General features: G+C 38.6%; 2 protein-coding genes across 2 annotated transcripts; both read right to left on the bottom strand.

Annotated features, from left to right (window-relative positions):
- Positions 1 to 2,443: 2,443 nt before the first annotated feature.
- Positions 2,444 to 7,173, bottom strand: nat9 (N-acetyltransferase 9 (GCN5-related, putative)). The gene is made up of 6 exons (XM_058622016.1): positions 6,977 to 7,173; positions 6,019 to 6,128; positions 4,688 to 4,828; positions 4,524 to 4,583; positions 3,363 to 3,457; positions 2,444 to 3,281 (listed from the first exon to the last, which is right to left on the bottom strand). The coding sequence occupies exons 1-6, from the start codon at positions 7,051 to 7,053 to the stop codon at positions 3,135 to 3,137; spliced, it is 630 nt and encodes a 209-aa protein (XP_058477999.1). The 5' UTR covers positions 7,054 to 7,173; the 3' UTR covers positions 2,444 to 3,134.
- A 142-nt stretch (positions 7,174 to 7,315) lies between these two features.
- On the bottom strand, positions 7,316 to 12,676 carry syt15 (synaptotagmin XV). Its single transcript, XM_058622015.1, has 7 exons — positions 12,057 to 12,676; positions 11,620 to 11,777; positions 10,925 to 11,217; positions 9,629 to 9,796; positions 8,391 to 8,499; positions 8,119 to 8,301; positions 7,316 to 7,742 (listed from the first exon to the last, which is right to left on the bottom strand). The coding sequence occupies exons 1-7, from the start codon at positions 12,338 to 12,340 to the stop codon at positions 7,603 to 7,605; spliced, it is 1,335 nt and encodes a 444-aa protein (XP_058477998.1). The 5' UTR covers positions 12,341 to 12,676; the 3' UTR covers positions 7,316 to 7,602.
- Positions 12,677 to 13,316: the final 640 nt, after the last annotated feature.

Here is a 13,316-nt window from a genome sequence, read left to right as displayed (position 1 = left end):
TTTGCCAAATCTACATTTAAACTGCAGCAACATGTAACTTGATAGTAGCTGTGATGAACAAATAAGGCATTTTTCAGACTGCAAAGACAAAAAGAAAAAGAAAAAACAAGTGAAGCATAGATGTTTGGATAGACTCTGAACTGTGGTAGATCGAAAGTGAATGAAACGACCAACTGTTGAAATAGTGTGATATGACCATAATATATATAGGCCCATACCAATACCTGAGGGTTTTTTTTAAACTATATGAGAGATTTGCCTTTAGAAAATGCAGTCTAACCTATTATTGGCTGCTGCATATAGGCAGCCATTGTGTTTCTTCTTGCTTGGACCGCGGCGCCATTTTGGATTTTATTTTGTTTCAAACCATTTTCAGTGGTCACAAATTTTGCCCGATCTGAACGAAGCTTGGCACAGATCGTCTTCAATTTCAAAAGGCGTTCGCCTGTTGAAATTGGCGGAGAAGCCGCCAAACAGGAAGTGAGCTTGTACCACAGCAAACATTTTATCTATCAATAACAAACTTAGTACATGAACTCCATCCTAAGGATGCAGAATAAATTTGCCGAACTTTGACCTCTTTCATTGTAACTGATAACTCTTGATATTTTGTTTAGAAAATCATGATCGGTCCTACTGAAAATCCAGTGCTTCTCTTTAGAATGTTGCCACAGACATGAAAAACAAAAACTGCTGTACTGAGAAACGCAGTCATGGGAGGCTTAATCAGCATTGTATGAACTCATTTGTTTAGTTTTTAAAGTTTTGCACCACAGCTTTAACTCTTTTTGTCTGGGTCAGTACAGAAGTCTGATTTAAAGCTTTGAATATCATAAAATGAGCTGCAGTATGAGACATAAAAACAACTTAAAACATAACGAGAATGTTGCCTTTTAAGTATGTGAGGAAATAATACTTTCCCATATATGACATAAATATACTGTCAAGGAAGTTTGTGACACCACAAAGTGTCTGTTGTGAAGCACTTTGAGCACTCAAAAGCTCCAGAACAGCCACTAAAAGGACCTTGTGGTCAAAGTGAACAGCCAAACACCACATTAACACAGATATCCGGAGGCTGCAAACAAATGTATTCAGCATTAGAAATAATATAATTTTCTTGAGATACACTTTATAACTCAATAAACAATTATGCAAACATTTAAGTGACTGAGCTCATCCGAAACACGAGACCGTAAAGCAACCGTTGGAGAGCGGCCTGCGACCACTCACCATCTCCATGTTGCAAATAACCAATCAAATAAATGATCAAAAATTACAATTTATTACTTTACTTTACTTTATTACCATGACAACAAATTACTTTATTGTCATGGTTTTCACAGGAATGGAGGTCTGTGCTAGTAACTGCTATGTTCTGCACTACATGAATGTACAGTGCTTAAAGGAATACTTCTCCGAGTGTTGCAGTTTCAAGGCTCAGACCAAGTGTCACTGGTGGGCACGTAACAAAAAAAAAAAAAGAATGAAGACACATTTATGTGTCATGATAACGAGATGCATAAATGATTTAGAAATCTTTCAAAAAAAAGTGTTTAAAACTAAAAAAATGTTATTTATTTGGCAAATAACAAACTAAACGCACAGAACACTATTTCTACCCAAATGTGAGCCGGCTCTCTGGGCTTCTTCTTGGTGACAGAAATTAATCAAGCAAAACGTTAGACCACTAAAACTAATTTTTCTGTTCAGGAATGCAAGTAAATAACTATAAGCTGACATCTTAATCAAGACATAATAATTGGCTTTTAATATTTTTTTTCTTTTTTTGTATAATATAATAATTATATTTTAGCATGAAAGAGCTTCTACATACAGGTGTATTAACCATTATATAAACATAAATTATGATTATTTTGATCATTACCTATATGGTTAACTAAGGGCAGCTGTGGCTTGTTGCACTGTAAATGTAAATACTGTTTTGGTTCATTTCCATTTTTATGCCAAAACATCTTTTACTGACTTTTACTTTCATCATTTTAAATTCCAGGAGGAAATTATTGAAATTTATTGTAAATAGAGTATACATTGTATAATATGACTGAATTAAATGCAAACATTATTGATTTGAAAGATGAATTCTCTCATTTAGATCTCCTTAAAATGCAAAGGTAGGACAGTGGACACGACATATTTAGACAAATAATGTGACAGAAAACAGAGTCAACATGAAAAGTTTCACAAGTTGGAAACAAGCGTCCATTTCACATTTGGGTCTCATGTGGTGCAACATGAAAGTGCACACAGCCGGTTTTACATCTCAACGCCCGGCCTTTCCGGTTTTCAACTAGAAAATGTTGAAAAGTGCAGCAGACTAATGGTGCAATTAGGAGGAATATGAGACAAACACATTTACTACAATGCACAAGAGACATCTTTCACTCCAAGCAGCAAAACAAAGAAGGAAATACTCTCTGCATTAACTGTTTAAGATTACACTTTAATACAAAATGATCCTGGAATAATTGATAATAATAATATTATTCATATTCATTATTCATCATATTGGATGTGAAAGCTCAATCTATAAGGCAGGGATCGGCACATAAATGTGGTCGAGGGCCAATGTTTTTATAAGCAATTGAACAGGCAATGTGTCTTCAAACCCACGTTTGCTGCCTTAACATAAAGGTAATGTGGATTTAATCAGCAGATTGCGTGAGATATGTGAATATTTATTGTAATTTACCGAGGGTGTGTCTCACATGGCACTGATCTGTGCCACATGAGCACTAAGGGGTTAAATCGTCTGAGGGGCCAGATATTGCTGCTGGTGGGCCAGTTTTGGCCCACAGGCCACCAATTGCTGACCACTGCTATAAAGGGCAAGAGATACTGAAAGTATACACAGGAGTCTTTTTTAATTCAATTTAAGACGTGCAGTAACATGCCTCACTCTTAGGTTTCAACATGATATTTTACATATGTACAACATCAAATCTATATATTATGGACTTGTAGCAGAGGAAAAGTAGAACGTATTCAAAAAGAGGCACCAGTTCATTAAAAGTGTAATTATATCCAGTACTCGTGTGCATAAAAACATCGCAACATGCACTTCACAGCTGCAAATCTTTATGATGCTGCGAGACTGCAGCGTCACTTCTTCATTATAAAACCAGTTGCTGTCTGTTGCTGCAGCTCTCTCTATAGTCCTTCTCCTTCACCAAGATCACGTCGTCCGAAAGCCACGTCCGGACGGCCTCGTCCACCATCATCTCCAGTGTCACCTCTTTGAACACCTGACACACCGACACCTGAAACCAGGAAAACCCCGGTTAGCCCCGGTAACCACACTGTTAGAATGTCAGGTTTCCTCACACAGTCCGGCTCATTACCTCCTGGAAGCGGAGCTTCTTGAACATGCTGACGCTGACCTCGTTGTCCAGACCGATCTTTGCTTGGAACCTTTTGACCCCGAGTTTGGAGACTCCTGATGGAAAGGACAACATGCCGGTGGTCATCATAATTCACAGTTAAAACCCAAAGCCACGAAATGATGGTAGAAACCGATTCTGTCAAGTCAAGTCCACTTTATTTCTAGAGGTTTGACAAAGTGCTTTACAGATTCAAATAAGATCAATAAAAAATAGAAGTAAAATAGTGACATAATAGAATAGTAAAATGGTATAAACTACAAGTGTCCGGTGACTATTTTTATCCTGAAGTGAAGAGGCGGGTCTTTAAAAGTGATTTAAAATGTTCAATGATGAGGGCAGATTTAATTTCCATAGGTAATACATTCCAAAGTTTAGGGGCAGCTACAGAAAAAACCCGATCGCCTGGGTTGGAGTTTGGCACATCTAAAAGCTGCCTGTTATTAGAGCTCAGTGCTTTGGATGGAGCGTGAAGACAAAGAAGCTCTGTGTTCATGTGCTGCTTATTGCTATAGTTACATACATTCATTTCAGTAGCTAGGACAACATCTTCATCATTACTGGGAGTAGTTAACTCTTCCTGACAATTAAAGACATAGGACAAGTTAAGAAACAACTGTACACGTCATCGTGCATCAGTCACTTTTGCAATCAAAATTTGCAGTTTCTGTGGCTGTGGCACAGGTTGGGTTTTCCGAGGAAAAGTGATAAACACAACAATTCAGGAGGAGAAGAGTCGAGCAAACGGGAAAACCACAGTCAGAAATGTTCAACCTACACCATCAGGGCTTGGTATCACTAATAATCTCCCCAGATGATTTCCGTTGACAAGCTCTTGATTTAATTTGCTTTCCAATTTAATTCTAACTGATTGGATTTGACCTGGTCATCTCCTCTCTGCTGATGCTCTCAAGCAGACACACAGTGTGCAACACAGGCATTAAGTGCATGTGTATTTCCAATATTCCCGAAAGTATGGTAATCACGCTCTGGCAGTGTTTTGAATGTCAACACTCACTGTTTTGCATATTTGACACGTTTAAACCCAACTAAGCAGTGATAACAACAGCTTATAACAACACACTCACGCTGTGATCAAACAGTAAATATTCAGAGACTCACCGTAGAACATCATCATGCGCGTCACCTCCTTACCGATGCCCTTCCCTCTGTAACTGGGCTCTGATAAAAAAAAAAAAAAATAAACCATGAGGGCAATTAAGTTTTTTGCTGTAAAATCTAAAGCACAGGCAGGTTTTCAAAGCCCCGTCCACACCAGGCTTCACCTGCTATCATGACCTCCAGCTCAGCCAAGGAGGGGTCTGTGGGGTCAGTCAGGAAGATGTTGACATCTCCCACCATGCATTGCTCCTCCACGACACTGGGGTCCGCCCACTGCTGCTTGTCCAGGATGATGAATGTGCATTCTAGGGAAAAAAAAATGATCAAGGGAAATCAATGAAATAAAACAGCTTTTCTTAACTAAAGTTAAGAAACCAGACTTTTTCAAAAGAGAAAAGACTGATTTGATGTAGTTTTATAGTTGAGACTGTACCTGTTGTCTTTCAAAGTTAATTTAAATAAAAGCATGAATGAATGAATGCAGAATTCATCTTCTTACTTTACTCCCTAGCTTCAGACGTGACCAGCTACAGAAATCCTATCAAGTTTAATTTGCTTTTCTTTATTTATACATATTTTAAAATGCTTTTGTGCATTTGTGCAGACTCTGAACTTTTTTTTCCCAAGACTTTCACACAAAATGTCATAGTTTTCAAGGTCTGGAAAACCTTTTGTTGTGAAGTAAACAAAAAAAAAAAGAGTCTTTGCCATTAAAGATGAAATATTACATTACATTTAACCCTTTAACACCGAGCATATCACCTACGACACGCACAAGTGCACTTTGCGTTGCAGTACATACGCAACGGTTTGTGCAATCGGAAAAATTCCAGCCGTTTCTGAAAGCTGAGAAGTTGCACATTAAAGCCAACATGTGGTTATTACGGTAATTTCACTCACGCTGTTGCAGGAAGCAGGAGAATCAGCGTCTTTCACGCTGGGGGAGAGAGAGTTGCAAAAAACGTCTGTGGCCTGTTTTTTTGCACACTGAGACAAAGACTCAAGCAAATGTTATTCTAAATAACATTTTGTTTTATGCTGTTCAAAAATCTAATTTAACGCTGCAACTGCAGTGTTTTTTTTTATAATAAATAAAGCATTGTAAATTGTTACACTATTTTAATATGCAGTAAATTGTAAATAACTGTCAGAAATGGGAAGTTATTGGCACTTAATTAACAGCGCTTACTCACAGGACATTTTTCTGTCCCTTTTATGGTTAAAAAAAGCAAAAAGCAAAAGTCCAGACAGACATTTTCAGGGTTATGAGTCAAAGGGTTAAAGCTAATGAGATTTTTGGGGGTTTAAGATGGGAAAATACCCGACATAAGGCCATGGTGAGGCAAAGTTGACCAATAACACACCAGAAAAAATAAAGATATAAGTAATGGGCACTGTTTTCAGCCCCAGGTTGGTAACCTCTGTGGAAAAACAATAATTACGGGGGCTTAAATGATCAAATTTATGTGCACATTGCACGTAGATGCATCTTAACTGTCATTGTCCTCCCTCCAGCTCTGCTGCATGTTGTACTCCTGGTCCAGGGTCAGTGGCTCTGAAGCGGTCAGCTGCTGCAGCTCAGGAGACTTCATCCACTCATGATACCTGAGGTGTGGAAACAGGTGGAGGAGACAACAGCTGGGTTTGAATGGGAGACACTTTAAATTAATTTAATTCTGCTGGTTGTCCAGCCCCCACTACTTTATAACCCCAGCAGGTAACTAGAGCTGCAACAGTTATTCTAATAATCGATTCATCTGTAGATAATTTTCTCGAGTAATCGAGCGGAAAATGTCGATCAGTGTTTCCCAAACCTGGAAATGATAATGACAATGTTCTTAAACGTCTTGTTTTGTCCACAAACCAAAGACTTGAATGATTTCTTTGTTACAGGGAGCAAATAAACCAGGATATAACCAAATATACACATTTAAGAGGCTGAAAAATCTGAATGCCATTCACACCGATTAATCCAGTATCAAAATAGTTGACGGTTAATTTAGTAATCAGTTAATGATGATGCAGACCTACAGGTTATGACATAGTTTTATACGAGTTAGGTTACACAAACAAGGACAAACATTTAAAACCCTTTTATTTAAGAGGTCTTTTATCACTAGAATTAATCTTAACTTTGTAAATTGTAACATGAGTTTTAATGAGGATTATTATTAGTAGTATGACTGTGGGTTGTTTCACTAATCTATCAGAAGAAGAAAAAGTGGAGTATATATTTATGTTATGAAAGTGGTTCGTGAATGAATGAGTGAATGCAAATGTACCTGACACTACAGCCATGTCAAAGCACTGAAGGCAAAATAATAAAGGCGCAGTTCAACAGATTTCAGCATCAGGCAATCACTGTGTTTTACAGCAGCAGCGGGAGTGATGACAAAATGACTTGCTGACTGAAAATAAGAATGGGTGAACGAATGATTGAACGAAGCAGTTACCTGGGCACGTGCTGTGCATTATAAGGAACCAGTACTACTCTGTGTCCCTCCAGTAACGTGTTCTCGTTTATCTTCATGGCGCCTAAACTACACGAAAAGTTCACTTAATCCACGACAAGACTGACGCGAAAGCACTAACTTATCCTCATCGTCACGTCGAGCCTCACGTGACCACACAGGACTTCCTCTCATTCACACTCGCCGCTCCAAACTGCGGCAGCACTCGCTGACACAACGGCATATGTCGCCTCCTGCTGGACAACACGTGCAACTACAAACACAATGCAAGTACCACAAGCTGTAACTGAAATAATGTGGAAAATAGTTAATTTTTAACCACATTTTCCTTTAGCTTTTCTGTTTTTAGTCACGCTGATCACAAACAGATATTCACACAAGTTTTTTTTGTGAGGAAGGTAACAAACACACAAAAAAGTAAAGGTTATAAATGCATAATATGATGTTTATGGCTCCTAAGGATAAAGTTGAGGTTTTTGTTCTCCCACTTTAATTCCTTCACTTGCTTAATTAGAGCTTTGAAAACAATGCATTTGGTCAGTAGTTGTTTTTTTTTTTAAATTATTTTATTTTATTTTATTTTATTCATCACGTGTGTGAATCAGGTGTTAGGTAGCCCTGCTCAGTCTGTGCCACAGCTCAACTGGCTCCTGTGGCGTGTTGACCATGTCCATCCACTGCTGCAGCTGTGGGCCCCTGGCGTACATGAAGGGACCTAAAACCAGAACACCCAGGAGGACCGGAGACTCTGGGACAAACATGAAGACATAAGCAAGGTGACTGTCTCATGACAAGTGTATTTGGCCAACAGAGAGGCACATGCAGTACGTTGCCATTTTGAGAAGGGTTTAATGACCAACAATCTTAATCATTATAGCACTTTCAATCTTTCCTCAAAGATAAACTCCCAGTTAATATCATAACTCAAACACAGAGAATAATGTTCATTCAAAAGTAATTTTTTTAACGGCACTTTCTAATGTTTAAAACTCTTGCGTGAAGTTTTGAATATAAACATAATGGATTAATATAAATAGATTATGTACTCGCACCATAATCAAGAGATTTGTAAAAAATCTGAAATCTGTAACACCCCCCATCAAAGCTTTAAAGAGAACTTTCACCTGAGTTGACGTCATTTAGCTGCTGCAGCTCAAAGCTCACACAGGCTTCATCCAAGTGCTGTGAGCGAAGTTTGAATGTCATCCTGTGGTCGAAGCGCGGGTCGGTGTCCCTTCTTACCACACAGCTGCGCTTGACCTTCACCACCTGAGTGTGTATCTGCAAGCTGACCTGCACAAACACACCTGGAAAACATACACACGTCACACTATACATTCCCAGATTCCATGGTCATGTCATCATATTGTTCCATGACCTTGACAAGTGTCCCTACCTGCATCTGTGAGCAGCTGAAGGCCCCGAGCCCTTAAAACCACCACAGTGAGGCGCTGCAGAGTCCGACTATAGCTGAGAGACACCTGCACATCACCCAGCTCTGAGCACTGGGAAAGAGAAGAGATGATGAATACCATTGTTGAACACTAGCTTGTTTTAGCAAATGACAATATCCAATCCAAATTTATTTGTAAAGCACTTAAAAACAACCACAGTGGACCAAAGTGCTTTTCTGAATATAAATAAAAGGCATAGAAGCTCACATGAGGCAATTAGATGCATCTAAAACAACAAAACTAAATTAAAAGACATATAAATGTGGATAACACTAACAGCCAAACAATAAACCACAATAAAAAGAGATCAAAAAAATAAATAAAAACTAAACCAAAAAATATCAACAAATCAACAGCTTAAAGAGATGGGTTTTAAGAAGAGATTTAAAGACAGACAGGCAAGAGGCCTGTCTAATGTGCAAAGGAAGATCATTTAATATATATCCTGTTACACCTTTTCCTCCAGAAAACACAGTAAAAGCTAAAAGACAAAATTGTTTTTATTTTTTTTTATTTTTGGGTTGATATTCAGATTGAGAAATTATCAGTGTTGTAATGCAACAAAGTACAAATACTTTGTGACTGTACTTTACTTTGTTATTTGTATTTCTAGCAACTTTTACTTTTACTCCACTACATTTCCTGGAACTCTCTTCGAGGAAAACTCTGTTACTCGTTACAACAAATAAAATCAGAAGAAGAAGAGTCTGTATGGTCTGTATTTATATAGAGCTTTTCTGGTCTTGATGAGCTGCTTTACACCATAGTTTTCATCCATTCACCCATCTTTCACACACTGCAACATGGGTTTAAATGTCTTGCTCAAGGACACATACAGACGAGCAGAGACGGGAATTAAACCCACAACCTTTCAGTTGAAAGACAACTCGCCCTACCACTGAGCTACCATGGCTCAATCCTAACTCCTCACTTTTTAATACTTTTACTTCTCAAACTCAAATACATTGTATATCAGAAAATGACTTTTGATACTTATGTACAGTAAATGTTATATACTTTAAGATTTTACTTAAGTAATATTATAAAAAGTGACTTTCTGGTAATATACTTGTACTTTTACTCAACTATCCCTTTAAGGCAATTTATACAAGACTGTAAATATTTATATATGGTCATTGTCGTGGACGTTTTGTGCAGTACTGTGTTGTTGTGTGTGTACCTGCGTGTCATCCTCTGTGTCCAGGTCTCTCCATAGAACCCGTCCAGCCTGACCCAGCTCACCCTCAAGAGGGAAGAGCACCCTGCCCACTGCATGCCGTTTCCCGTCCTGATCCACACTGAGCACACACACGCTCAGGGTGCTCTGAGGAACGCACACTCCCGACACCTGTGGACAACGCCGATTCCTCAAAAACAAATACAGCATGTGGACAGACGACGAGTTTTTAACACAGATCATCACTGAACAGGGTCACTATGGAAATCCTTAGAAAGTGGGGTTTGTTTTCCAAATAAATTTGCAGCAACAAATGAAGTTGTGACTCATTTATCAAACACACAGTCTATCTCTTGGAAATGGTTGATTTACTTCTTCAAAATAATCGTATTAGGAGTTACAGAAAGGGCAGTAAAAACATGATATAATGCACACATTTATATTGTGAAAAGGGGTCACAGTTGTTTCTCAGACTCTTTTGTCATTCAGCAGCGTGGTCAGACTTAGTGAGACTCTCCAAAATCATTGAATCAGTAGCGACTGGACTCTTGAAGACATTTCTACCTTTCATCCACTAGGCCTCTTCAGTTCACTTGGATGAGACGTCTTCAACTGATTTAGTGACTTAAGGAGAACTATGACCGGGATAACAGACGCTTTGTAGGATGCAGAGGTGGAAATAGTACTGAAATTTCATCACTATTTTGATAACATTTTACTTGAGTACAAGTAAGGTCTAAAAAGTAAAAAAAAAAAAAAAAGTAGCTTGTTTAATATGTACTCAAATTATACAACACATCATTTATCAGTCAAAATGGGTGAAAGGTCACAAATGCTTTAACTTTCTCCTTAATTAGTTTCACTGCCAAAGTTACTTTTTATTTTTTAATTCAGTCCAACATTTTTTAATCAGTAATGGGTGTGATTGAAAACAAAGTACGGAACTTCCAAAAAAAAGCCCATACTTAAGTAAAAGTAAAATGACACATTTTAAAAATAACTTGGCACAAGTACACAAAAAACCTACTCAATTACAGGAGCTGAGTAAATGTAATTCATTACTTTCCACCTCTGGTAGGATGAGGATCATATATTTATCTTGAAATCTCCTAATCTCTTCAGAACTGTTAGGAAACAACAAACAGAGAAAGGCCTGAGTGGCGGCAAAGGTTCCTCCTAGAATCTGACTGATCACCCCTGACCTTTGTCTGCCCAACAGTAAATAAAGAACAGTACAATTATTAATGTCATGTCTCCTGCTTGCATGTGTCTCAGATGTAAAATCTTTGTTTTCATCACCTGGAAAATGAAGCAGTCGTGGAACTCCGGGTCAGGGCCCGTGCCTCGGGCCTTGGCCTGTCGTGGCCGCCGGTCGTCAGGCAGAAGCCGAAGCTCCACCAGTGTCACATTGCTGTGGAACCGTGGAGGGAGGTTGCCCAGGCGGAACAATGTGACCATGAGCTGCTCCCCACTGTGTCGGTACTCCACAGAGAAGCAGAGGCGGGTGGCCATACCCGGTGGAGGGGCCGCCACTTCGTTCAGAGGAGGAACGGAGTAGAGACCAGCAAGCACCGTCCCCACTGGATACCAACCTGAGGGGAGCAGGCAAATACCAGATGTCTTTAGTATGTAATCACAGCTGCGACGTGGTTATTCTGAACTGAAGTTTTGAATGAGGAATGAGGAAAAATTTAATAAGATGTAGATGCTTTAACTTTTGTATAAGAGTATAAGTGACTACAAATTAAGAGTCTGTGAATGTGATTTATATCATTTTCTAAGGACACTGGAGAAATTGCATGTTTCAGACCCATGATCTGTCTTTTTGTTTTCAGTGGATGTCTGTGGGTGCATTGGAATGGGAGCCTGTGTTTCTTTTTTACTTGTTTTAAAAGTAAAATATCTAAAGAAAAAGCTTTGTTCTGAGAAGTCACCAACTAACACCAACATCTCGACATCCATGTGCAGTCAAATAGAAGGTAATAACAACCTACTCCTTACTGAGAGTGATCCACGATGAGCTAGTATGTCCCGCTGAGTCTCCAGCTTCATCTTCATCTTCATCTCCGTCTCATCCGTTTCCTCTGCCGTCAGATCACCTTGCTTTTGTGTCATTAGGCGAGGAGGCACAGTGAAAGGGATCTCACCCGGCCTTTCACATGGAGAAAAATGTTAGTAAATGTATCCTCACGGTACAGTTACATTAGAAGATGACTGGGTCCAGCTTTCCATGATCATAATGGAATAATGATTCCATTATCTGTGTCATAAAAAACTAAAAACCCAACAAACCAAACCAAAAAAGATAATAAATGCTTCACCTCTGCATTTATTAAATAACATTTTTACTACTCAGATACTATACTAATCTATAACAACTAAAACTCAACTATCAATAATTAGAAGTTAGAATTACAGGTGTGTTACTAACATGGTCCAGGTGCACTGAGAGACCAGGATCGCCGGGGCAGAGTGTGTCGGGACTGAAGGCACCGTGGAGGGCATCTCCTCGTACTGACCCTGCTCTCTCCTCCTCCTCCTCCTCCACAGGTAACATACAATCAGACCAAGCAGCAGCAGTGACAGAAGGCTCACAGACAGGCCGACAGCCAACAGTAACGCCTGTTCTGAAGAAACACACACACACAAAAAAAAGAAAATAAATCCAGTGTATAAGGTAAAAAATGTGTCTGATGTAGTTTTCCTACCGGCCATGGACGGGTATTTCTCTCTTTTCTGTCCTCTCCTGTTGTCAGCGTTCACTCTGACAGGCTCTCTACGTAGTTTACTGCGTGTGTACAACACAGCAGCTGCCTGATTCTCACTGTGTCATGCTCTTATCTGGGTTTCATGGTTGAAGAACGTGCTCATGATCATTTTAAAAAGGTGCAGTTTGAAGGATTTAGCAACATCTATTGGTTAAGTCACATGTTGCAACTTAATCTCACATTTCCTCCTCTCCAAGCATGTACAGTAGGAGTTTAGATTATTCACAGTAAAGAAGATACAACCATATGGTTCGCAAATGATTGTATTAATTAATGCACAGTATGTGGGATTTTTGTTTGCATGGTGCCTCAACCTTCAAAGATAGATAGATGTACAGTACATCTTGACACGTTTAAAAAAAGGAGTAGGCAAAAGTATAAATGTATATATACCAACCCCATTCCTATTACACACAACTCAATTTATCTCATCTCACTACTTAATCTCATCACCAAATATTTACATATTTACAGTATTTTTTACAAAGTTCTAAATGTTCTCAGTACAACGTCTCTCTTTAAACATTTCCATCACCGTCCTGGATTAAACTGCTGTTCGTCATCCTTTATATTTAATTAAAATGTGTATTTTGTTTCTTCTTTTAAACTGATTTATGTGATTTATGTTTTGACTCCGTTCCATAATTTAACCCCCCGAGATTGAAACACACATACTTTTTAAAGTTGTCCTGGCAACACTACATTCTTAAATTATATCCTTTTGCTTTGAATATTATTTTAAATAATTGTTTTAAACTGAATCAGATCCGAAAATTGTGGTCTCTATATCCTGCGTTATGAATCAATCTCATTGCCCTTTTCTGTGTTATATATAATGGTTGAATATTGCTTTTGTACACGTTTCCACACACCTCAGTTACTCAAACATGGTAAAAGTAATGAACAACATAATGTATATAGTG

The sequence above is a fragment of the Solea solea genome, chromosome 21 (genome assembly GCF_958295425.1).
Source record: "Solea solea chromosome 21, fSolSol10.1, whole genome shotgun sequence".
In the NCBI taxonomy this organism is placed as follows: Eukaryota; Metazoa; Chordata; class Actinopteri; order Pleuronectiformes; family Soleidae; genus Solea; species Solea solea.
The sequence above is the reverse complement of the archived record's forward strand: the minus strand, read 5'-3'. Positions and strand labels throughout refer to the sequence as shown.

Coding starts and splice junctions, on each gene's coding strand:
- nat9 (XM_058622016.1), bottom strand. CDS start 7,053: ATGAAGATAAACGAGAACACGTTACTGGAGGGACACAGAGTAGTACTG. Junction 6,129..6,976: donor AATGCACAGCACGTGCCCAG/GTAACTGCTTCG, acceptor TCCACACCTCAG/GTATCATGAGTGGATGAAGT. Junction 4,829..6,018: donor CTGGAGGGAGGACAATGACA/GTTAAGATGCAT, acceptor TTTTTTCCCTAG/AATGCACATTCATCATCCTG.
- syt15 (XM_058622015.1), bottom strand. CDS start 12,340: ATGGCCGGTAGGAAAACTACATCAGACACATTTTTTACCTTATACACT. Junction 8,500..9,628: donor ACACAGAGGATGACACGCAG/GTACACACACAA, acceptor TCTCTTTCCCAG/TGCTCAGAGCTGGGTGATGT. Junction 8,302..8,390: donor TCAGCTGCTCACAGATGCAG/GTAGGGACACTT, acceptor TATGTTTTCCAG/GTGTGTTTGTGCAGGTCAGC.